Below are 24039 nucleotides of genomic sequence, written 5' to 3'. Positions count from 1 at the left end.
CACGTTCTTCACGACTCGCACGCACGTCGACCGCCACCATGTCCGGCACAGCGGCTGCCAAGGGGAAGAAGCAGGCGAACAAAAACGCCTACAGGCGCGCAAAGAAGAAGTCGCAGCGCAGCGTGAGCCTCTCACGCCTGCATTTGCGTTCGAGCACGGTGCTGACATCTCAACAGGAGACACCATCCGAAGCCAACGACTCTGCGCGTGAGAGCGACTCTGCTGAACCAGAAAGCGACACGAATAACGATGTACAGGCGGTGAAGTCGGCGGACTTGGTTGATATGGACGACATCTCGAATCAATACGACATAGACAACCCGCTATTCGAGCAATACAAGGACATCTTCGAGAAATTCAGAGAGCGGACAGAAGAGGAGGTAGCTACCAAGGATGACGAGAAGCCGGAGATCTACTACAGCGACAACGACGATGTCAGCGAGGAGGAAGACGGCCAGCCCAAGATTTCCAAGAAGCAGCGCAAAGCCATGAGCAAGCTCTCGGTTGCTCAGCTGAAGTCTTTGGTAAGCAACCCCGAGCTCGTGGAATGGACAGACGTCTCGTCCTCAGACCCGCAGCTATTAGTCGCTATCAAGGGTGCGAAGAACGTCATTCCTGTACCGACGCACTGGTCACTGAAGAGGGAGTATCTTTCGTCGAAGCGTGGTATTGAGAAGCCTCCGTTTGCACTGCCCAAGTTTATTCAGGAGACTGGTATCGCAGAGATGCGGGACGCGGTCCTTGAGAAGCAGGCCGAGATGACTATGCGACAAAAGCAGCGCGAGCGTGTCCAGGGAAAGCTCGGCAAGCTCGACATCGACTACTCAAAGCTTTATGACGCCTTTTTCAGGCGACAGACCAAGCCCGAGCTTACACGGTACGGCGAGGTCTACTACGAAGGCAAGGAGTTCGAGACGAATCTTGTTAACCTGAAGCCTGGTGAGTTGAGCGAAGAGCTGAGGGAAGCGCTCGGTATGGCACCCGGTCACCCGCCGCCATGGCTCATCAACATGCAACGCTTTGGTCCTTCGCCCTCGTACCCCAACATGCGCATTCCTGGTGTCAATGCACCGATTCCTCCGGGCGCTTCGTGGGGTTTCCAGCCAGGGCAGTGGGGCAAGCCGCCAACGGACGATGCCGGGCGACCTCTCTTCGGTGGCGACCTCTACGGCACAAGCATTCTCGAAGAGCAGCAGCAGCCTTCACATGAGGGTGAGCCTGTCGAGCGCACAACATGGGGAGTTTTGCGGGCAGAAGGCGAAAGCGAGGACGAAGAAAGTGACGAGGAGGAAGACGAGGACGAAGAGGACGAGGACGAGGAAGAGGATGCAAGCGGCATTCAGACATCGATGACTGGAGCCGCATCTGCCATGCCTTCGGAGATGGGGGGTACAGAGAGCATCGGCGGAGAGTTCACGCTCCGGAAGCAGCGCAAGGGTATCGAGACGGAGGAACCCGGGGCACCGCGAAGCGCTTACCAGGTTCTTCCCGAGAAGAACATTTCAGCAACCGGCTTCTTCGGTGGCGAGCATGCTTACGATCTCGATGCGGCAAGGAGGGACCAGCTTGGAGCGGCTCAGAGGAAGCGAAAGGCTGGCGACGTGGACATTTCGGTGGACGTTGACCAGCTGGCTGACAGCGATAAGTTGGACAAGGATGCTTTGAAGAAGGAGTACGAGTCGAGGCAAAGAGCCGAGGCGGCAGGACAGTGGCAGAGCATCGATCAGGACGATCTGGCCGACATGATTGCGTCAGAAAGCAGGAAGAGGGTCAAGAGGGAATCTGAGCGAGGCAATAAGCGGTAAAAGCAAGAGGTGGGCGTTTGTACAAAAGATGTGTGGCACGATGGCTGAACAGCTCGAACCGAGCCGGCGTTATGGATATCCAATGGTTGTAAGACGTCGTAGCCAGCATTGGGATATGGCGTTAAATGCGGCGACGATGGGGTTCGCGCAGAATGAACAGAATCGAGCTCAAGAATACGCGGCGTAACGTGCGGGACAGAACAAGATGAGGCTTACAGTGATGGAAGGCGTGTCAGCAAGGCCAAGGACAAGGGCAAGGACAAGGCCAAGGACAAGAGCAACGGCAGTGCAGCGTTGCGCGAACCACGTCAAGACTGCATGGCTTGCAGACGACCAATGAGAAACATGGTCAGAGGCCCACACAGAGAGTCAAGACAGATGATGTGATTCGCGGATAGGGTTCGTCAAGAATGCCAGCCGGAGGAGAACAAGGGAATCGCCGCGCACGGCGCTGCCCAAGACGACGAGTCGTGACATGGGCGGTCAGACTCGACACACGTGACGGCTAGGGTCATTCGCGTGTCAAGGCTTGGCCTGGAACTTGACTTTCAGCACCCAACGACGTGCAAGCGCCAGTCTCGACGACGCTTGGCGTGCAAAGCTACACATAGCACCAAACAGTACACTCGCCATTCCACACAGCTTGTCATAGCGGCAGACTCGCAACCCACAGCACAGCACAGCACAGTACACCAATGGATCGCGACCGCGAGAGAGATCGGGATCGAAGGTTTGTCAAGCCGACACCGTCGTATGCGCGCCAACACAGCAGTCCAGCTACACAGTGCACGCACCATGCACATGTGAGCCAGCCGCGCTGACATGCCGAACAGGGACGACCGATACTCGAACACGTACAGACCGCGTTCGCCCCGCCCCCGAAGCCGCTCGCCGCGCGTCGACAGCTACCGCGCCCGGTCGCCAGCGCGACGCAGCTCTCCTCCTCCCCGGCGAGGCTCGCCGCCCCGTCGCGGGCTGGCCTCAGCCGACACGTACACGCCCGGGGGCAGCAGCCGCCCGTCTCGGCCGAGGAGCCGCTCGCCCGCCTTCAGGAGACGGTCACGCAGCCCGCGCCGAGACGACAACTGGAGGGCGCGACCGCGCTCGCCGCCCCGCCGCCCCGTCTCTCCGCGACGGGACGACTACAGGAACGATCGCGCTCGCTCACCCAGGAGGGATGGCTACGACTCGTACACGCGCTCGCCGCGACCGCGCGACAGGTCGCCGCCGCCCCGCACGCGCGACGCATCGCCTGCGAGGAGCCGGGGCATGCGCTCGCCTGTCCGTCCGAGCCGCTACGAGGAGCCGCGCTCGCGCGTTGCCAGGTATGCCAGACCGGTCTGAAAGAAAAGGCGCCCGAGAACGCTAACCCGAACAGCCCGCGCCGAACCTCGCCTCCGCCCCCTCGCGACAACCGCGACTTCCGCCGCCGCTCGCCTTCGCCCCGGCGGGAACGTGCCGACCCTTACGCAGCAGACACCTGGCGGAGCCGCAGGTCGCCCTCGGCCAGACCTGCATACACGTCCAACGAGGCCTCGGGCGGCCAGTCGGCGGCCACCTCGCGACGATCCTCCCCGCGGCCTACCGTCCACCCCAGCAGAGCGGCCCTCGTAGACGACAGGCCGGCAAGAGAGCCTGCATCCGCGCCCAGGTCGCCATTCCGTGAACGTGAGCCCGGCAGAGCGCCTCGCGACAACTTCCGAGAGCGCGAGCGCGAGCGCGAGCGATCGCCGCCTCGCCGCAGAGGAGTGAGCCCGGTCAGAGACAGGAGTCCGCCTCGGAGACGAGACGCAAGCCCTCCTCGAGGACCTCGGGGCGACCGGGACAGGGAGTTTGCACCACCGACAGGTCCGTCGTCTGCTCGTCGCAATGGCGACGGCGAGTTCTCGAGGGCACCTCCGACAGGCCCGTCGAGCCGCAGCTATCCTTCGCCAGCCATCTCGCCGCCTGCAGGGCCTGCCAGCTCAGCATCGACCGCACCTCCAACCGCACCTGCGACAGGACCTCCCACGGGACCTCCCACAGGACCTCCCACAGGACCTCCGACAGGACCTCCCACAGGACCTCGAGGAGCCAATCCCGTATTGAGCGCCCCCACTCGACCGCGCGGTGGAGGACGCGGCGGGTTCGCATACGACTCTCCACGCGACTTTTCCGGTCCTCCACGGCGTGGGTCGTGGGGCGGCGGCGCCCGTGGCGGTGGTGGGTTCCGCGGTGGGTTCCACGACGGCGCGGCTGCCGGTCCTCGCGGTTCTGTCAGCGGCGCGACGTCTTACTCGGCTACCTTCCGTGGCTCCAGCAATGCGACTGCGACTACATATCCGCGGACCATGCGCTTCCGTGACCATCTTGCGGACCTGCCCAAGGAGATACCCGGCGGACAGAAGGCACCTGAGGTCTACGACAAGAGCAAGATTCTCAGGCTAGAGGAGGAGGCCAGGAAGCTGCGCGAGATGATCGACAAGAAGGAGGATGCGAAGCGGGCCAAGCTGAGGGAGTGGGACTCGTTGGAGAGGGACGCCGAGACGGCACAGCTTCGCGTGGATCTGGCAGAGCAGTCGCTGAGGAGTCTGAGCGGCGAGACCGAGGCTGGCGGCGCTGCGTTCTAGTTCTGAGCGCGTCCAGAGACCGGGTCGTTCTGTTCTACGAGGCTGGTGAGGACGGTCTTGCAGTTTGTGTATGATGGGCTGGACTGGGCTTCTTGCATATGTCGGTCTTTTGGTAGCATGTAGCGGGCGCTGGGAACTGGCAGCACGTTTGAACTCATACCCATGGATTTCACACATCAACTCTCCACGCCGACGTGACGCCGGCTGGGCACTCACCTCCACAGCTGGATTGCTGGCGGATTTCCTCCAATGGTGATTGGCCACATGCCCACGGCGATCCCTGCTTCTGACTCGCAGCTTCCGGCACGCTAACTTTTTTCTAAGCTCACATCCAACGCCTCCAACGTGCTCGACCGAGGTCTTTCGTGAGCGGCCGCAGATATGGTGGGCAAGAAGGTACGCGCCGGACTGCAGCAGAGAGGGGGACAGCACGCCTAACTCGCGCACAGGAAGCGCCAATAGCCAAACCCAAAGCTCCCCCGCGCGGGGCAGCGCGGGCGATGGCCCCCGCAGCAGACGGCGGCGTGCAGGGCGTCGACGTCGATGTCCTCGATGGCGGCCCAGTTGGTGGTGGTAGTGGTGGTGGTGATGAGCCAGCCGCCGCCGACCTCAACCCAAGCGTGTCCACGTCCGCCGAAGCAACGCGCAAACGCAAAGCGCCCCTCAACACGCAGGCCAAGGACGAATTCGCCGCCCTCCTCGAGCCCTTCTACTACGGCAAGCGCCTCGACGAGCCCATCAACACCGCCCGCGACAAGTGGAACCTACTGCCCGCCTTCCTCAAGGTCAAGGGCCTGGTCAAGCAGCACGTCGACTCGTACAACCACTTTGTCGACGTCGAGCTCAAGAAGATCATCAAGGCCAACCGCTTCGTACGTAGCGACTTTGACCCCAAGTTCCTGCTCGAGTACACCGACATCCGCGTCCTGTCGCCCAACAGGCAGGAGGAAGATGACCTCGACCACCACCGCAGCACCATTACGCCCAACGAGTGCCGCCTGAGGGACATGACGTATGCGGCCCCCATCGTCGTGGACATTGTCTACACGAGAGGCAATGCAAAGGTCAAGCGCACGGGCATCAAGATCGGGAGGATGCCTATCATGTTGAAGAGCAACAAGTGCGTGTTGGCAGGCAAGAACGATCGCGAGATGGCCGTCATGGAGGAGTGTCCGCTGGACCCTGGCGGCTACTTCATCACGCGTGGCCAGGAGAAGGTGATCCTGGTGCAGGAGCAGCTGAACAAGAACCGTGTCATTGTGGAGAGCGCAAAGGGCATTATGCAGGCCAGCGTCACGAGTTCGACGCACGAGAGGCGCACCAAGACCTATGTCATTCAGAAGAAGGGGCTCATGTTCTTGAGGCACAACACACTTTCTGAGGAGGTCCCAATCGTCTTTGCGCTCAAGGCATTGGGTGTGCATTCGGACAAGGAGATCCTGCTCATGGTCGCCGGAGACGACAGTGCGTACCAAGACAGCTTTGCCATCAACTTCGAGGCCTGTGCGAGAGAAGGGATCCACACCCAGGAGAAGGCTCTGGAATACATCGGCCATCGAGTACGCCTGACCAAGAAGCCGGCCGGAGCCTCGCGCATGCGCAACTACCACCTCGAAGCCATTGAATGCCTGTCGAACGTCATCCTCCCGCACGTGCCGGTCGTTGGCACAAACTACCGGCCCAAAGCGCTCTACGTCGCCCTGATGGCCCGACGAGTCCTCATGGCCATGCAAGACCCCAAGCTCGTCGACGACCGCGATTACGTCGGAAACAAGCGCCTCGAATTGTCCGGACAGATGCTGTCTCTCCTCTTCGAAGACCACTTCAAGCGCTTCAACCACGACTTCAAGCTCAGCATCGACAAGGTCCTGAAGAAGCAGAACCGCGCTCAAGAATTCGACGCATTCTCGCACTTCAGCGTGCACAAGAACCACATCACCATGGGTATCGAGCGCGCCATCGCCACCGGAAACTGGAGTCTGAAGCGTTTCAAGATGGAGAGGGCCGGTGTCACGCACGTTCTGAGTCGACTGAGTTATATCGCTGCGCTGGGTATGATGACTCGTATCAGCTCGCAATTCGAGAAGACGCGAAAGGTGTCTGGTCCCCGTGCGCTGCAGCCCAGTCAGTTCGGTATGCTGTGTACGTCTGACACGCCTGAAGGAGAGGCCTGTGGTCTTGTCAAGAATCTGGCGTTGATGACGCATATCACGACTGAAGATGATGAGGGGCCGGTGCGCAAGATTGTGTTCTTGTTGGGTGCCGAGGATATCTGCTCGCAGACGGGAGAGGAGATTCACGCCGAGGGTATGTACTCGGTGTGTCTGAACGGTACACCGATCGCAGTCACAGACACCCCGAAGCGCTTCCTGAACAGCTTCCGGAAGCTGAGACGCATGGGTCGCATCTCCGAGTTCACGAGCGTCCACATCGATCACGATCATTGCGAAGTACACCTCGCGACTGACGAAGGTCGTATTTGCCGACCGATGATCATCGTCGAGAATGAGCGGTCCAAGGTCACGAGGCGATACCTGAAGGCTTTACGGAAGGGCACCATGGAGTTCGAAGACTTCTTGACAAGGGGTCTCGTCGAATACCTTGATACCAACGAGGAGAACGACACAAACATCGCGCTGTCTGAAAATGATATCAACCAGCACACCACACATCTCGAGATCGAACCCTTCACCATCCTCGGTGCTGTTGCCGGCCTCATTCCCTACCCTCACCACAACCAGTCGCCGCGTAACACCTACCAATGTGCCATGGGTAAACAAGCCATCGGCGCAATTGCCTACAATCAGTTCAATAGGATAGACACGCTTCTCTACCTTATGGTCTACCCTCAACAACCCATGGTCAAGACCCGCACCATCGAACTCACAAAGTACGACAAGCTCCCCGCCGGCCAGAACGCCACCGTCGCTGTCATGTCCTACTCCGGATACGATATCGAAGACGCCCTTATTCTCAACAAAGCCTCCTGCGACCGCGGTTTCGGCCGCTGCCAAGTGATGAAGAAGTCCGTCACCCCACTCAAGACCTACGCCAACGGCACGTCCGACCGCATTAACGCCGGTGCCCTGGACCCAAACAAACAAGACCACCAAGCCATCGGCGCAGACGGCATCGCGCAAGTCGGCGCCCGCCTCGAAGCCGGCGACGCCTACCTCCTCAAATCGCTCCCCGCCGATACCGCCGGCCCCGCCTCGAACGCGTACAAAGACAAGCCCGACCGCTACAAGCTGCCCGACTGCAGTTACGTGGACAAAGCCTGCATCACGGAGAATGAAGCGGGCGTCACGCTCATCAAGCTGCTACTTCGCCAGACAAGGCGGCCCGAGCTGGGCGACAAGTTCTCCTCCCGCCACGGCCAGAAGGGTACAACGGGCTTGATCGTCCAGCAAGAAGACATGCCCTTCAACGACGCGGGCATCTGTCCGGATATCATCATGAACCCGCACGGATTCCCGTCGCGCATGACAGTCGGGAAAATGATGGAGCTCTTGTCCGGCAAAGCGGGCGTTCTGAACGGCACGCTCGAGTACGGGACTGCCTTCGGTGGCAGCAAGGTCGAGGACATGTCCGAGATCCTGGTCCGCAACGGCTTCTCCTACACTGGCAAGGACTACCTCACGTCCGGCATCACCGGCGAGGCGCACCAATTCTTTACTTTCTTCGGCCCGATTTACTACCAGAAACTCAAGCATATGGTCCAGGATAAGATGCACTCGCGTGCACGAGGGCCGCGCGCCATCCTCACGCGCCAGCCCACCGAGGGTCGTGCTAGGAGTGGTGGTCTGCGTCTCGGCGAGATGGAGCGCGATTGCCTCATCGCGTACGGCGCGAGCCAGCTCCTCCTTGAGCGTCTGATGATCAGTTCGGACGCGCACGACGTCGACGTGTGCGAGAAGTGTAAGTCCCCCCCCCCCCTCACGTCGGGCTTTGAGCATGTATCTAATGACTCGATAGGCGGCCAGATGGGCTACTCGGGCTACTGCAAGCTCTGCGAGAGCGAAAAGGCAGTCCGCCGCATCACCATGCCGTACGCGGCGAAGCTACTGATCCAGGAGCTGGGCAGCATGAACGTCAAGGTCACGATTGGGCTGGAGGATGAGTTCCCCCGACATGTGGACTAGACGACAGATGGGAGCGCGGGGTCGTGGTTGTAGAGGACGTGCGGCGGTTTTTCTGTTGGGGAGGGGGTGCATAGCGATGGCGCTTTTGGTCTTTGTTGGGTAGAGATGTGGTGAATGAATTACATGCTCTTTCTACCCTGTGCTTGGTTCGTGGCTCTGAGATGGTGTCGAGGAGGTTGAGAGAGAGTGCGCTTTATTTTGTACACGTGGAGGTCGTCGCCGGTCATTATTTGTCACGCATAGGACTGCGTTTGTGACCTCGTCGTGCTCACTCTTCCTCTCTCCTCTATAATGCAAAGGCTTGCCTCCTCTTCTATATCTTCGTCATCATACACTGAGTTGCTTGTGCCGTCGTCGGCTGCTGGTAGCTGCCCGGGAGCAACAGCTGCCACTACTACAGTTGGCCTGCATGGGCGGTGGGCATTGCGAGTCTCAGCTTCGTGTACACGGTCGGTAACGCGTAGGGATTTTGGCGAGATACTGTAATCCTGAGCATCTTCCGGCCGTCTTTTTGTGCACCTCGTCGGACCTATCTTCTCGCCGATGGCTACTACGAGTGGGAAACCGTGTACAGTGTCGATTGTCCTTGCCACCATGGCTGGAAAGCCAACTACGAGTTCGTGATAGGCCCCTGGTGCTTATTCCTTTTCTCCTAGACATTCTCGCCGATTCAACGTTCTCACAATGACTGCAGATGGGTGCCCGTACGGTGATAAGGCAAGTCGCCAGGGCCCTCGCATGACAGGCGTTCCATAGCACGACCACCCGCTACGCACGACCACTCGCTATGCACGTCTTTTGTGGAATTCAGTTCCCAGCAGACGATGGAAACTCTCAATCTGTCCATCTGCCAGCTTAAGTCACCCAGTACATGCACCTGTGCACCTGATGTCCTTGTTGGGTTCGTGTTGAGTGCATTGATACTGTGGCTAATCTATGGAGATTAACGACAACAGGTATCGGCGCATCGAGATCGAATGTCAGTGCCACTTGACCGGGGTCCATTGTCATCTCTACTGTATAGCCCGTGTATGTAAAATTGAACCTCTACACATGAGACAGCTCTGACTGCTAGTACGCTAAGCTGGGCGAATAGCGTAAGCCTGATGCAGTACCGCTGCGGCGCGCTTTCCGACCGCGGTGTTGAAGGGTGACCTCGAAACTGACACTGCCAATCGTGCTTGGCTACTGTACTCTTATCGGCTCGTACTTGGCTACCTATGTGATAGAAATGAATACGACGGATGTGCGAAGAAGAGCATAATCGCACTCGAGGAATCAGTTGCGCGCGACCAGGGTGTACGATGCGGTGTACAAGGAAAGGGTTGTTTTTTTTCAGATTAATGTCCCTTCCCTATCGCGGAGGCCAGAAACCGTCCGAGTGCCTCGATCTCGTCAACCACACCAGGCAACCACACTCAGCTCTCCAAAGATCTCCACAGCTCCTTAGTGTACTGGCTGAGGCACGTCTCGCACTTGCCGCATTTGCCACAACCCGGCGGCACCATCCTCCCTTTGTACACGTCGAAGACCCAGTTCTTGATCTCATCCCTTCGCTCCCACCACGGTCCAGATTCTAGATCGTATTTGTCTGGGGCAGTAGGGAAGTCCTGCTCATGCTTCTTCGGCGTGCGATTCGTAAGGGTGTACACATCAACGCCCGCCTCTTTCGCAACCTCAACCAGCCTCCTGAAATACACCTTTTCAATTCTCGGACCCGTGGTCTCATCATAGCGCGTCCTCTTGTACTGACGCTCAATGTCCTCGAGATAGATAGCCTTGAGGTTACCCATGAAAGACTCGTAGGCTGTAGAGAGCTTATCGTACTCTTCTTCATCAGCAGAATCCCATCCCTCCATCCAGCGCCACGACTCGATGCAGGAGATTAGTGCATCCTCGAGCCAGTCAAGAAACTTGCCTTCGCACTTGGCGAGGAAGCCCTCCCCAACCTGCCCCCAGAAAACCAGTCGTTCGATGCCGCTAGGAAAAGCGTGCTCGCGGAACCATCTAATAAAATATTTGCACCACTGATCGGGGGTCCAGTCGTCGCCCTCGTGTTGATCATCGAAGCTTGACGTCGAGTAAAAGGCATCCAGTTCTAGGTCTGAGATGTCCATAGCCACGGTCTTCAAATTATTGGCTTCGTTGAGCTCTTCGTTGCGGTAGACGTTGCATCTATAGCCATGAATCTCATAAGGATCGTAAGGACCGTAGAACATCAGGGTTTGTAGGTGATCCTGTTGTGCTTTGCTGAGGCCCGAAATAAGCTGATCGGCATCATCCATACGATCGCGCGAGTGGCCAGCACGGAGTGTAAAGGTCTCGAGAGCTCGCGGAGCTTGTGTAAGTGCACATCGGAAGGAGTACGGCATGTCGCCGCAGTCATCGAGGAAGATGTGTTTGACAGTAGATGATTGCTTGGGAATGAGTGCGCGAGACTCGTAATCTGTTTGATCGTCCCAGCCCGAACGTCGGAGATCGTTGTAGTATATCGAATTGAGGCATGGCAGGCGAAGGAGGGCAGAGAACACTTCCATAGACTTGTCTGAGCCGTCCAAAGGAGGATTGTTGTGCTGTGTGTGCCGTGTCGTCATCCAGGTGTCTGACTCAACACCAACGGCGACGTTCTTAACGCTGCAGAGTCCAGGGGGCCAATGACTGCCGTACTGAATACTGCCCTGAACAATCCTTTTAAGCCATCCAAGACTAGACTTCTCCCTGTGCTCATAGGTGATAAATCTGACGTCCCGTAGCCTCGGGCAGTATGCGATGACAAGCGCTTTCAGGATACCGTCAAGGCCGTTCTCAAATTGCTGGCGGGCCTCGAAGAATACGTCCTCGTCGCCACCATCAAATAATGCAACCAATTGGTCCTCGATGCCTTCGAGATACTCCTCTAGTTCATCATCTTGCCATTTCCAGGGTTTGTTATTGGTACCCATGTCGTCTTCGTGCAGTGGTCGGTCGAAGGGTAGCGGTTTCCAGTCCAGCCAACTTGTACGATCATACCAGATCTCCAATGAACGAACATGCCAGGCCAGAAGTGGATCATTACGTCCGAAAATGCTACGAAGCAACGTTGGTATCGTGGTTGGTAGGATATCTGATGCAACTCGGTACTTCTTGAAAGCCTCCTGGTGGCGCTTCAGAATTCTGCTAGAGCAGTCTGCAAGTCTTCTGCAGGTGAGCGCGAAGTCGACTTGATTCTCATACGCGATGAAGTCAATGATTTGATAGATGAGCTCAGTCGTCAGGTTCGTGATGTAGCATCCACAGTGAGGTGTCGCCGTTGTGTTCGAGTTTGATTCCTTCAGATCGATCATGGTTGTCAACAGGGGTCCAGTTCGTTGTAGTATCCAATCTTGTTGTGCCCGGGCTTGTTGTATCGGAAGTTATAAGTGGTTCGGACTGTGGGCGATGTCAAGCGTCTTAGGTGTGGCAACGAGACGTGATTGGGCGCTAGGGCCTCACTTGGTGCCTGGAAAGCTCAGGCATCCATCACTAGCCAAACGCATCCATAAGGTGGCATCTCGAAATTGGAGAACGTTCACTCAAAGATGTGAGTCATGTACTGGTGGCGTGAACTGAACCTAAAATTGCTATCGGCGTAGATGATGACGTCAACGCTCACAATATCGCGTCCATTTGTATCTAGGTACCTCATCATGAAGTGGTTGCAACTTGATACAGAAGCGGTTCGCGCTTCATGCGCTATATGAGCTGACGTAGTACTGCAAGTATGTCAGCTTGTGCTCAATGGTCGAGGTGAGATTTCTAATCCTACCGTCAAGACAGACTCATCGTCGCCATTGTCATTCGGTAGGTAAACATAAAGAATCAAAGCATGCTCGTGGCAGAAGCCTGTCAAGAGTCAGCAAAGGATCAGACAGATGTTGTTCATGCAGACACTCACAGGCAATAACTCTCCCACCAAGTCTCCCCACGCTCATCACCTTTCCCCAGTCGCGCCCGTCTATCCTGACCGTTGCCCAGCCTTCTTCGCTGCGCCCGTCCGGAGAGCCCAACTGCTTCATGCGCGTGCTCGGATGATTAGCAAGTCCGTTCTCGCCTCCCGCGACCTGCGCAGGATCAAGTTCCGGGTTGCTGAGATCTGTCCACACAGACGATATGCTCATTGCATCTGTCTTAATACTCATCTTAAGGCAGCCGTGCATGTTCGCGGCGACTTCCAGTCTTGTCCTAGATGCTGTTGAACCTGACGCTGGCTTTATATCTGCGAGCGCTAGCTTTGTGAACCTGTCGCTGATGCTCTTCAATTGCATCAGCGGCGGGAGTATAATGTGTACGTCTGGCTCTCGCGTTTGTGGCTCGTGTATGTGGGCTACTGTGTCTGGTGCAAGCACTCGCACGGGGATTTCTTGCGTGACGACCGTTTCGCGATTGCCTCCGAAGGCGTTGTCAAATGGCGCGTCAAAGCCGTCATCATTGTTGGCACCCGCAGTAGGAAAGGCACTGTATGAATTCGAAGAGGTGGTCGTGACGATAGTAAGGGCAAGTACAGGCATGTTGTCCTTCTTCGTGAGACGTATCTGGGCGGAGGTGGCGTTCAGAGCGGATTTGAGAGCTCGGTTGAGCGAGGTGAGCGGCACCTCAAGATTGATAATATTGTTGGCAGCAGATTGTACGGAGATCGTCTCAAAGATGGCATCCTGGGTGGCGTATTAGGCGATGAGTCGTTGTATCGAAGGTATGCGGCTTACAATGGAGAGGACGCTAAATCAGATCAGAAAGGCTGCAGATACCTGAGAAGACGTATCAACTCACGCCCAGACCTGTGTGCCCTGCTCGGGTATGATGGTGAAGCCCACTTGCTCCTCGCTCAATTTCACCCAAGCTAGCGGTCCAAGCGAGTTGAGGGATGCTGTGAGCTCTGTATGTTGTTAGTGATATGCATACTCATGGAACAAGGCTATAAACTACTTGTGAATGTGGAAACATTCTGGATCCGGGCCTTGAATCGCATCGTGCAAATTGGTGGAGTGGAGACAGACGCGTCGCGTAAATTCGTGAGGAGCTTGTCCTACATCAACAAGGATCTTTAGTGCGTTTGTGTCATTTGCCTATGGGCCACAATATCTGCCTCAAAAGGCTTTGGTGTGTGATGACTAAGCCTACAGACTTGCGTCCCATGTCTCCGCCATCGCGTAGGGTTATTGCACGATCGTGTCGGGCTTTAGGTACAGTTGCTATGGCGATGGGGTAATGAACATTAATGCACAGATCTGGCGCCCTCCAATTCCTTCGTATGTACCTCTAAAAACTCGCTAGATTTCAGTCACCACTAACCCTAACCCTAATGGACTATCACATCCCACCCCGCATTTTTTGTACTAGGGGTCCGACCTACCATCTTTCCTTATCCTGCTAGAGATACGCAATCATATTTACGCGCATCTGCTTCCCAACAGCGGCGTAGCAGTGCAGCTGGTTAGGCGTAACAACGCGGCAGGCCACAGGCCACAGTAAGACAAGGCATGGACATGGATGTTAAGCGCGGCTTTGATGTCACCAAAAGTCTACACTAAAGACAGGCGAGGGCCTTACCTAACAGCTAGTCCGATTCGAGTCAAACCCCAATTCGGTTTCGGACCCGTGCACCTTGTTCGATTTCTACTAAGAAGCTCGTTTAGGACCCCAATTCATTTGGGCTGCAACATTAGAACTAGACCCTTGGCGCTGCGTTCCCTCTCCATGCAGCTCGGTACGTGGGTGCAACACGACTCTGCGCACATTTTGCACTTTTCAGAATCGCCGTGCGACCACTGTGTGGATGGAAAGTGGATGGCAGCGTTGCTGTTAGAGAGAGAGGTGGGGTTGGCGATTCAAGGATCCTTTGGGTAACGGGTACTGTGTCGGTTGCGTGCTCCATGCGTCACAACCAGTCGATGCGCGCGAAACACCAGAACGTCACTTTTGCCAAGAATAAGGCTATAGCGCCACACACTGTGACCACCACAAGAAAAGTCAGTGGCACACTTAGTTAACGTATGCCACCAACCCTAGTACTCGAAGCTCTTTTGCGTGGAGCGATTTCGCGCAACCACGGCTATTGTACTTCAGTGAAGGTGTGGGCGAACGCGCTGCAGCCAGAACGCTACTACACACAGTAGCAGCAGTAGCACCACAATCCTGCCTCTCTCTAGGTACCGCTTCCCTGTGGTGCCTTTACATTTACCGTTTTGGGGTGATTGTAGAGCAGTTTCATAGCTGTTCTCCTCTTTGCGCGCATGGAAGCGGTCTGCAAGGAGTCAAGAACTCCGAAGGAGTGCACGAACGCCGGTAAGATAAGGTAGGACATGATGCTGTGGCTTAAGGAACGGAGTATTTTGGATTCTAGATCGGATCAGATAGCTGCGGACTGGTATTCTAGCGTGGGTTCTTAGTTGGGTCAAACACGGGCGCTATAAACGGCGTGTCACATTCAGAAAAGTGACTTTGCGTTCGTATTGTGACTTTGGGTTCGTATTGTGACTTTGGGTTCGTATTGTGACTTTGGGTTCGTATTGTGCATGAACAGCAGATCTGGTGTTGCAATGTTTAATAGAACCAAGAAAGCAGAAGACCAGGTACCCTACCTTTGAACGTGTTTGAATGCGAATGTAGTCCTGTAGTAGAGCCTTCCAGAGAGATATAAAGAGTGTATATCCTTCGTGTCTACATGTCTATCATCATCAATCACTACAGTTGTTCGTCCACTCTTTACAGTCACCGATTCACTCTTTAAAGTCACTCATTCACTCATTCACTCCTTACAATCACTTATCCACTTGTTCAGACCTCTATAAACGAACTTTGCAAAGATGCAGCTCTCTAACCTAACCTACATTATTGTTGCTGCCATGGCTCTAAGGTAGTTTACCCAGTAGCAGAAAACCATAGAGAATGTAGCTAACTTCTCGTGCAGCGGCGTTGAGGCTCGCGGAGTCGGTGGTGCTGGTGGCCGTGGTGGCCGCGGTGGCCGTGGTGGCCGCTTTGCCAAGGGTGCTGGCAGGGCTGGTGGACACGCCATTGATGTGATTGGTATTGGTTTTGACATTGCTGGGTTCATTCCCGGATCCGGAAAGTAAGCTTCCCTTCGCTCTCAGGATACATACAATGGCGGAACTGACGTAATGCGAAGCCACTATCAGCACAACTGCTGCCGCAACAACGGCCCCTCAGGTGGCGGCTGGATCTTTGATGCCTGGGCCACTTCGCTTACCAAGGATGCTTGCGCGAAATTTTCCACTGCGCAGCTCATCAATGATGTTTGCGTGGAAGCTCAGGGCCAGGCGATCTCAGGCGACGCCTTCTTCAATGCCTGCAGGTCCCTCGTTCCGGGTGACAACAACGTTGGTGCCGGATACCGTGGCACTTGTTAAGCAGTGTGCCAGTGCATAAGGCGACTGCCGAGGCAGTTACACAGCACTACAATACAGGTGTCCCTACTTGTAGGACATGGTTGCTTTCAGGTGGTAACAACATAAAGGGCAACCTGTCTACCTAACCTACACACCAGTGCTGCTTCTAAAGCCTTACCATGTTAGAAACTGCTGCAAAACTACACACTCATTTAGTATGTTCTCAATTGTTAGTTTGTTCTAGATTTCCTTTAAGCTATGCTCCTTACTATTCTTCTCCATAACGACTACTTCCTTCTACCATAGGATATTTTACAAATTACTCCCTAAGCACCAGTCCTTTTCCCTATACACCCTATGGGACATACTTCTATACTAGTAGGACCCCTGCCACTGACCCTATGAGGTTTACCATCTGCAATGATAGACGTAGACCCTAGCGTCGTGTTTAGTTAATAATGCAGCTCTGCGAGAACGTGCGATGCAGTTATGCGCTCATTTCGCACGCTTTGGAGTGGCTGCGCGGTTATGGTGTTGATGGAAAGTAGCGTTGCGATCGGTGAGCAGGTTGCAGCAATGTCATCACGCCTACCGATTTCGTGGGCGCGTCAGGGGCTCTTACCATAACATCACAACTCATGGAAAAATGGAGAGAGCTACATATAGTGACCTGAACAGATAATCCATGTACTGGGATCCACAAGCGCATACACCGATTACTGAATTTCTGGGTAGACCAGGACGGCACATCTAGCCAAGCACCACGCAAGAAAACTGTACAAGCCATCATTCCTCACCACTGCTGCCTCCTCATCTGCAGAGACCCGTCCTGCGGCGTTGGTAGATATCCACCTGGCACCTGCTGCGCGTGTCTATACTCAGGCGGTGGCACACCGTGCCCGTACCCGTTTGCATGACCCTGACCATGCGCACTCGCATGCCCTTGATGCACCGCTGGACCCAAACCTATCTGCCCACCCTGTCGCTGACTCTGTGCATACGCCTGAGGCTTCTGAGGATAGTAGTTTGCCTGTTGTGGGACAGGAAGTTCCATCATGCCCTGCTGTCCATGCCCAGCATACCCATTCGTCATTAGCACTCTCTGCTGTCCATATCCTTGTTGATACGCCCCAGTACCAGCGCCAGAGAACGCCGCATGTGCTGCTGCATTCGCACTCGCCGCCCCCGAACCATCACCAGCAGGCACTGCCTTCGCCTCATCGCCCGGCGCACCAACAACGTAGCCCCAAGTCCCCTTTGTAAGTTTCTCCTGCACGAACTTGACTTTCTCCGCGATCTTGTCCGGCATCTTGCCCTCACAGCCCTTGAGAGCCCAGGAACAGGCTTTGACGACATCTTTCCACATCTGCTTCTCGTTCGAGCTAAAGGTAGGGTTGCCATGCTCTTGTCGCACACGCTCGAGGACGCCCATCATCAGGCCTTGAATTCGATTTGTTATATTCTCTTCGGTGACCTCAAGCTTTGGGAGCAGGACGTGGAGATTGCTTGGATGACGAGCGCGAAGGCGAGATGTGCTGTAGGAGATGTCGACAGGTGCCGCAATGAAGACTTCTTTCGCTGCTGTTGCGAGACTTGCAGGACCGACAGCGAGGCGAGCGAATGCTGCGATTCCTTCCATTTCCATGGCGAAGAAGGCTCTGGACAGCGCAAAAGGTGCGTCGGCGATCTGGACGGCGTGGTGAACTTCACTTTCCTTGCCCGCAGCTTGACACTTTCCTTTCTCATAGCTGCGTGGGTCGATGCACAGCCGAGCCCATGTCTTGCTGCGAGGATCGAGATGCTTCTTCACGACACCGACCACGTCTGCCCCATACCGCTTCTCGCTCGCACCTCTCAGTCGAAAAGCAAAGGTTACAAGCTCATCTTGCGCTGCGTGAAGATGAGACCGCGTAATTGAGGAAGACAGGAAGGTACCGATATAGTATGCGAAGAAGTACATGTAGGTCGTCAGGTATGGGCTGGTGATGCTCTGTGTACTGCTGTCGAGGAAGAGGATTGGGATGCCCAATTTCTTAGCATATGACTGCAAGCGTTCCAGATCTGGAAGCGTGTTGCTCCTGCCCGCCGCAGAAGGCTTGACGCTGGTCGCGAGGTGGAGTGAATTCGTGATACTTATACCGGCGAGTGCATTGCGAAGGGAAGATGTGGTCGTGTTGATAAATGACAACAGTGGCCCGATGACGGCTCCGTGGTGCCAAATGATCTTATGTGTCTTCGAGGCAGAGAGTGCGCGGCCAAGTGCGGTACTTACGCGCTTGACCACTCTCTCTATGTCCTGGTTGCCAGCGCCATTACTGCTGGGTCGGTAGTTCCAGCCTCGAACCACGATGATACTCGCGTTTGCGTAAGAGCACACTGTTCTCTCAAGGTGCGTACTTCCAGACTCGCCAGTAAGATGCTCGACTAGTTCACAAAGTCGCTTGAAGTGGCCCTTACTTCTATCCTCTTCTGCGATGATCGCTATACCGCCCTTCATACCCTTGACCACATCTTTTGACTCCCGCACGCCCAGATCGCATAATTTAGCAAGCACGCTGGTCAGCTGCAACAGGCTGTCGATATCGCTGTCCGCCTCCCAGACGTGCAGAGCTTTCGGGTCACAAAAAATATCAAGCGTATCGTTGGACATGGAGGTGAAAGCTGACTTGTTGTCCGAGGGGATTGAGGAGAAGGACTTCTTCAAAGTGGCCAGATCGCGCGACCACGGGCCGGCGAAGGACATGCTGTGACCGTAGCGTCTATGCTTACTCTTGAGACGACGACTTGGGGTATGGAATTCTGAGTTGGCGTGTTCCAGGGTAGCGACAAGCGAAGAAAGACCTTGACCAGGTGGGTGCTTGCTAGTCGAGGTGGCCTTCCGAAGATGAGGCGTTGACGGCTGGGAAGCTGTGCATTGCGGAAAGGGGAGCGATTGCGACTTTGAAAGGTAGTGGAGTATGCGCTTAGTGTACTCCATCGAACCTCGTTGCGTGAAGTGAAGGCAGCTGACAATCAGGCCATCAGAGACACCTGTTGTGCTGGCAGAGTGAACGTGAAGAGGAAATGTGTGATGTGTCGCTTGCCAGACTACACGTAGATAGCAAGGCGAACGTGACTGTTGGTCAGCAAAAGCGTGCCAGGAGTTTCGACTGTCACGCCGATACTGCTGGGAATTCGATCGTGAAGAGGGATGTGTGAGCAAAACGATGTTGTTGTCAACGAAAATTGAGAAGAGATAAGGAGCAAACAAGTCGTCGGTACCAACGCAGCATTTGCGTGACTAACGCCAGACTCCCGAGCTGTATCATTCACAGTTAAGCTGAACTCCGAACAATCTGATGCAAAGTGAGTGTCAAGATCGACAGTGGCCTCATAACCCAACTCCACCTCCCTTCGCGACAACCGTCGCCTTATCGAGTATATCTATCTTTCGACTGAGTAAGCCTCGAAGCTCTGGGCTGATAACCTTTGCTTCTGCGCCGTTGTCTGTGCTTGCTTGTTTGCCCTTATCAGTACCAGATGACGAAGCCTGCGCATTCGAGTCTTGCGTCTTGAGCATCGGGCCTGGTCCTGAAGCTATCGCAGCCAACTGCTTCCTTTGCCTTGCCTGTGGGGCAGATGGGAAGTTGCCTTTCTTGTCGACCGTCTCGACGGTCCTTTGAAACCGCTTGAACAGTGACTCAGCGCGTACAAGTGTTGACTCCAGGTCCATCGTACCGGAAAGCTCGTTGACTGTCGTGGGGTCAGCATTGGCCTCTCCTGCACAGGCGAAGTTGTGACTTACCATACTTTAGCACCTCATCGAAGTGCTTCAGGTGCGCCATTATGACATCTCGGTGCTTCTCAAGGATCGCAAGAGCTATAAAGATGTGGAAGTTGCCGCTGTAGTAGTCCGTCCACAATGATTCCCACAGTCGCAGAACATCTGCCCACTCAAACTCGCGCTTGTACCAGACAAGCAACATGCGGAAGAAGAAAAAGAAGTTCGTCGAGTCAGCAGACTGAAGGTGGAGGTAAAGCTTGGGGTCCATGAGCTGTACGAGGTGGTCGAGTGTCGTGAGCTGCTTGCGCATGCCAGACTGGTCGCGAAGGAAGTTTCGCTCCATTCGGTTCATGAACCCAACAAAGCCCCAAAAGGCAACTGCATCATCCTGCATGACTGCGTAGATGGGCGCAAGCAAGTCGCTCATACCCTGAACGTAGCCAAGGTCCTTATTGTACTCGTTGTAGGTGAGGAGCATATCCTTCATCTGCTCAAGATGCACATTCGTGCCAACGTCGGCGAAAGGCGAGTCCGGGTCAGGATGAGGAATATCTTCTCCTTCGAAAATTGGAATGGTGCGATCTGTTCGATGCACGTCCTTCTCTATTGATCGCACCCCATCGGATGGGGACAAGTCAGCCAGGTTCTGTGCGCACGATGGGGTATTGGTGGCTCATACCGATGCGATTCTTCTGCTCCTTCCACCATTCAGCTTGCTCTTCGGTTTGGTTACCTTCGACCATTCGCTCCCACCACGCACCCTTCAGACGGATGTACTCATCCCGGCGACTGTTGATATTTGCACGGCGCTCTTCCTCATTGCTGTCCCAGTCATAAACACCCAGGAGGTACAGCCAGGCCTCTTTCCGTACACCATCATCCGGGTGAAGACCACCGTGGAAGATGCGCTCCTTGACTTCGTCTGGCGTCAGCTGTAGCCGGCCGGTGACATCAAAAAATCCTTTCCACTCTTCCAGTGTGACCGGCTTCCTTCGGTCTGCCATTGTCATCTTGTCCATGTCGAGAATCTCGAAATCGCCGAGTTCGCCTTCCTCCATCGCTAGAACATCCTTTGCCGTCCATATCCTCTGGTTGCGGTCCCGCTCACTTTGTTCAGCGATACCCATGGCCCACCTAGCCAGATATATGCGTGCGCTGTCAAACTCATCTTGTAGAGTCTGCACTTCCGGATTTTGGATCAGGCGCCTAACCTGAGGTGGGATCTTCGGATTGTCGACAACCGCCTGTGCAGTCTTTCGGGTGAATGTTGTGACCTGGCTCAGCTTCTCGAGGATGTTCCATCTGGCTTCCTTCAGTGCTTTGGTGACCGGATCCATGCCACCATCTCGCTTGCCCGGTGTCTGTGCCGAAGCCTCGCCATCCCTCGTCTTCTTCGCAGATCCTGGCGCATCCTTGCCAAAAGATTTCTTGTCATCTTCCGTGGGTTCGACGAGATATATGCTAGGGTCATGGGCGGATCGTTCAACGGTGACGTATCGTTTCAACCATCTCAGGACCTCGTCGCCACCCCAGAACATGCCACCGCCATCGCCGAACGGATCGAATGTTTCTCTTGCGAGTTTCTTCCTTTGTAAGATTGTAGACTGACACTCGCTATCGTGGAAGAAGAGCGCAGGAAAGCTGTCGCCTGCGCGAGTGTTCACCACGACGCTGCCGAACCACCATCCCAAGCTTGGCGGTCGTACCAACAGAGAGTATATCTCGCTCACGGGAAGAGCAAAGGCATAGCCGGGAGTGACTGTATGCGAGGAGGTCGTTGGCGGCGGAGGAACAAGGTACGACGTCTTGGGAGGAGAAGCCGAGTCGGACAGGTCGACCTTCACATAAGTATCGTAGGCATCACCCAAGCCAGACTCGGGCAGCCAGGCAAGGAGTAGGGAGGATGAGCTGACGCTCTTCGAAGAGGATGAAGAAGTAGGGCGAGCATCGTTTGTGTTTTTGGGCGACTTTTGCTGCACAAGTGCTATGAAGCCTGGAATGTTGTCTTTGGCGGAGGGCGAGGGGTGGATGTATACCTGCGCATGTTGGGTCAGCTTCACGCCACTGGGCACGATCAGGAAGATAGACACACTTTACTCTTAGTGTACAGTAGCTTCACGCCTTTCCCACTCTCTGCGTGTCTGATCGTATTGTACTCGCCCTCGTCGTCGTCGCTCACATCGTAGAACGAGGCGGACGGCGAAGGCGGGCTCGGTGGTGCCGGAGAGGCCATGGCGGGGCAAACAGGGCTGCAGCAACCGCCAGTATGGGAATGTGTAACGTTCCAAAAAGCCAGAAAAGTATTTCGAGTGTAGTTTGCAGTGCTTCAGGCGGGACACAGCTCACGGGGCAGGAGCACATGAAAGTGGCTGCTGTAGGTAGCAGCGACCTCTCAGGCTAGTCAGCGGGACATGACGTTGCTTGTGTGGCGCACGCGGGGAACGCGTTCAATCAAGAACCACGCTTTGCAAGATTACTTTGAGCGATCTAGTATTAGGACGGGAAAGCTTGCGAATATGTGTATAGCCTGTACTGCTTGCTACGTGTACGAAGCCAGCGTAGAGCGGCTGCATGCTCTACAAGCGACCTGAAACGCCGTGCTGCCCGGTTGCAGTCTATGCAACACCCACCCAACCCCGCGAATGCCCTGCAACTCCAAATGCGCCAGTGCCGTATGTACAAAGAAGATCAACGCATGCGCGGTCCACTTGGCAGACCAACACGTCCTCCACCAGGGGGTGCGCGCTGTGGTGCGCTTCCGCCGTAGCTCCCTGGTGCATATGGATCGTAGTCGCCAGACGAGGCCTGCTGTCTTCCTCCACCGCTGCCACCAGCTGAATGGTTGCGGTCGTCCGGGTGTGGGGCTCTGCCACCTGGCGCGGGACGTTCGTAAGACACTCTTGCTGGTGGCCCTGAGCCCACAGACGATGTGCTTTGCGCTGGACTTGCCGGTCTCCCTGAGCCCCACAATCGCTGCTTGAGCCTCTCCTGTGCTGTAGTGCCTCCTCCTGCACTTGGTGGTGGGGATGGGTCGGCGCCTTGACGGCCTCCTGCGGTCATGGAGCTTTGGTAGCTGCCAGCTCTTTGGCTTGGTAGTGGCCTGCCTTGGCCCTGTGGCTCTGGTGTTAAAGAGCTGCCCATGCGACCCTGAAGCGGTCGCGCTCCTGCTCCTGCCCCTGCGCCCCTGCGCAACGACGAGGGCTGCTGTACCTGTTGTTGCGGTACTGGACTGTCCCAAAGATCACTCAGACCTCCGCCTCCCCGTCCCATCGGTGCGCCCTGGCCCTGCTGTCGCCCGGCTGAGGACACAAATTGCTGCGCCGGCTGCGGTTGCGGGGCTCGTGGGTCAGGTGGTAGCCATTGCGGGTACGGGCGACCTTTCTCTGTGTAGTATGCGCGGAGGACTCGAGAGATGTGTGAATCCTCTTCTGTGTCGCCGTCGTTCTCGTCGGAGAGTAGCTGCCGGCGAAGGTTGGTGTACCGTGACGTAGTATTGGTAAGGAGATTATTCAGGTACGACGACATGGCGCTGCGAGAATACTCTAAGTATGAGGTCGCGTGAGTCTCAGGTGGTCAAGGTACCTTTATTAGGGGGTTCGGTGCACATGCGATGGTGGGGTTATGCCTCGAAGCAAGTGGTGAGGGAGCTGTTTCCAGTTGCTCGGCGGCGCCCAAAACACCGACCAGCTCTCCAAGCGAGATGAACTGCAAACCCCTACCCAGGGTTTTCTTCCACCAGCATTGGACATACTGGCTGAAAACTATCATCAAATCCCATGTTCGCAGCCTTCGCAGGGCTGAGGCATAGTTCTGATACAGGGCCATTGCTCAAGAGTCCCATCTCCTCCTTGGGCAGCCTCGACTTGGGATTCTTCAACGTCCATAATGCACGAAACGTCACACACCTTGGAACACGCAAACGACTCGGCGTTCAAGCAGACAGGGAAGAGCCAGGATGTTTTCTCGATTCGAAACACCTTGAAACAACGTTACAGACGTCATGTACCTACACACGATCACGTACCGTGATGCACGTAGCGTGATCACAGCTCGGTCGATGTCAATATCTCGAGAGGCCTTTTGAACTACGCCAATTACCTCGCCCGTTTCTCTACAGAGCTATGGCTTTGTGCAGCTCTTTGACGCCATCCGTTTTGCAAAGAGTGACAACGACGAGCATGTGTAGATCAATAGCCCGACTCGACTACCAACCCATGATGGGCTGCGTACTAATATTAGCACCGTTCTGCGTCCGACTTCTTTGCTCCTTGTTGTCCGCAGTCAACCACGCTATGGAATTGCATGCCGTCCGTTACCGTCACAAGCGCTCTCCCGCTGACAATGGCTTCTGAGGGTCTC

At 55.6% G+C, this 24039-nt stretch overlaps 8 protein-coding genes across 8 annotated transcripts; 4 read left to right on the top strand and 4 right to left on the bottom strand.

Moving 5' to 3' along the window:
- Positions 1-38: 38 nt before the first annotated feature.
- Positions 39-1805, top strand: M421DRAFT_93833 (DUF382-domain-containing protein; the record flags this gene model as incomplete). The annotated part of the gene is made up of 2 exons (XM_033598149.1): positions 39-122; positions 177-1805. 2 exons carry the CDS (start codon positions 39-41, stop codon positions 1803-1805), a joined length of 1713 nt encoding a protein of 570 aa, XP_033446840.1.
- A 695-nt stretch (positions 1806-2500) lies between these two features.
- On the top strand, positions 2501-4414 carry M421DRAFT_6860 (uncharacterized protein; the record flags this gene model as incomplete). The annotated part of the gene is made up of 3 exons (XM_033596536.1): positions 2501-2556; positions 2639-3130; positions 3184-4414. The coding sequence occupies 3 exons, from the start codon at positions 2501-2503 to the stop codon at positions 4412-4414; spliced, it is 1779 nt and encodes a 592-aa protein (XP_033446839.1).
- Positions 4415-4632: 218 nt separating this feature from the next.
- On the top strand, positions 4633-8861 carry M421DRAFT_422563 (DNA-directed RNA polymerase III subunit RPC2). The gene is made up of 3 exons (XM_033593206.1): positions 4633-4810; positions 4864-8332; positions 8390-8861. The coding sequence occupies exons 2-3, from the start codon at positions 4915-4917 to the stop codon at positions 8554-8556; spliced, it is 3585 nt and encodes a 1194-aa protein (XP_033446838.1). The 5' UTR covers positions 4633-4810; positions 4864-4914; the 3' UTR covers positions 8557-8861.
- Positions 8862-9688: 827 nt separating this feature from the next.
- Positions 9689-12109, bottom strand: M421DRAFT_211049 (uncharacterized protein). Its single transcript, XM_033588223.1, has one exon. The coding sequence runs from the start codon at positions 11877-11879 to the stop codon at positions 9975-9977; it is 1905 nt and encodes a 634-aa protein (XP_033446837.1). The 5' UTR covers positions 11880-12109; the 3' UTR covers positions 9689-9974.
- M421DRAFT_396434 (cell cycle checkpoint protein) lies at positions 11992-13540 on the bottom strand (the record flags this gene model as incomplete). Its single annotated transcript, XM_033590108.1, has 5 exons — positions 11992-12287; positions 12341-12417; positions 12470-13226; positions 13350-13447; positions 13498-13540. The coding sequence occupies 5 exons, from the start codon at positions 13538-13540 to the stop codon at positions 12261-12263; spliced, it is 1002 nt and encodes a 333-aa protein (XP_033446836.1). The 3' UTR covers positions 11992-12260.
- Positions 13541-15169: 1629 nt separating this feature from the next.
- M421DRAFT_211041 (uncharacterized protein) lies at positions 15170-16091 on the top strand. The gene is made up of 3 exons (XM_033588222.1): positions 15170-15427; positions 15482-15640; positions 15698-16091. Exons 1-3 carry the CDS (start codon positions 15378-15380, stop codon positions 15936-15938), a joined length of 450 nt encoding a protein of 149 aa, XP_033446835.1. The 5' UTR covers positions 15170-15377; the 3' UTR covers positions 15939-16091.
- Positions 16092-16627: 536 nt separating this feature from the next.
- On the bottom strand, positions 16628-17909 carry M421DRAFT_422561 (uncharacterized protein). Its single transcript, XM_033593205.1, has one exon. The coding sequence runs from the start codon at positions 17875-17877 to the stop codon at positions 16711-16713; it is 1167 nt and encodes a 388-aa protein (XP_033446834.1). The 5' UTR covers positions 17878-17909; the 3' UTR covers positions 16628-16710.
- A 1378-nt stretch (positions 17910-19287) lies between these two features.
- M421DRAFT_102328 (uncharacterized protein) lies at positions 19288-23205 on the bottom strand (the record flags this gene model as incomplete). Its single annotated transcript, XM_033586759.1, has 6 exons — positions 19288-19649; positions 19702-20283; positions 20360-21716; positions 21773-21929; positions 22140-22143; positions 22398-23205. 6 exons carry the CDS (start codon positions 23203-23205, stop codon positions 19288-19290), a joined length of 3270 nt encoding a protein of 1089 aa, XP_033446833.1.
- Between the last annotated feature and the right edge of the window lie 834 nt (positions 23206-24039).

This window comes from Didymella exigua (assembly GCF_010094145.1).
Source record: "Didymella exigua CBS 183.55 unplaced genomic scaffold M421scaffold_21, whole genome shotgun sequence".
NCBI lineage: Eukaryota > Fungi > Ascomycota > Dothideomycetes > Pleosporales > Didymellaceae > Didymella > Didymella exigua.
Note: the sequence above shows the minus strand (reverse complement) of the source record. Positions and strands in the feature narration are given on the sequence as shown.

Coding starts and splice junctions, on each gene's coding strand:
- M421DRAFT_422563 (XM_033593206.1), top strand. CDS start 4,915: ATGGCCCCCGCAGCAGACGGCGGCGTGCAGGGCGTCGACGTCGATGTC. Junction 8,333..8,389: donor CGTCGACGTGTGCGAGAAGT/GTAAGTCCCCCC, acceptor ATGACTCGATAG/GCGGCCAGATGGGCTACTCG.
- M421DRAFT_211049 (XM_033588223.1), bottom strand. CDS start 11,879: ATGATCGATCTGAAGGAATCAAACTCGAACACAACGGCGACACCTCAC.
- M421DRAFT_211041 (XM_033588222.1), top strand. CDS start 15,378: ATGCAGCTCTCTAACCTAACCTACATTATTGTTGCTGCCATGGCTCTA. Junction 15,428..15,481: donor GTTGCTGCCATGGCTCTAAG/GTAGTTTACCCA, acceptor CTTCTCGTGCAG/CGGCGTTGAGGCTCGCGGAG. Junction 15,641..15,697: donor TTCATTCCCGGATCCGGAAA/GTAAGCTTCCCT, acceptor CGTAATGCGAAG/CCACTATCAGCACAACTGCT.
- M421DRAFT_422561 (XM_033593205.1), bottom strand. CDS start 17,877: ATGTACTTCTTCGCATACTATATCGGTACCTTCCTGTCTTCCTCAATT.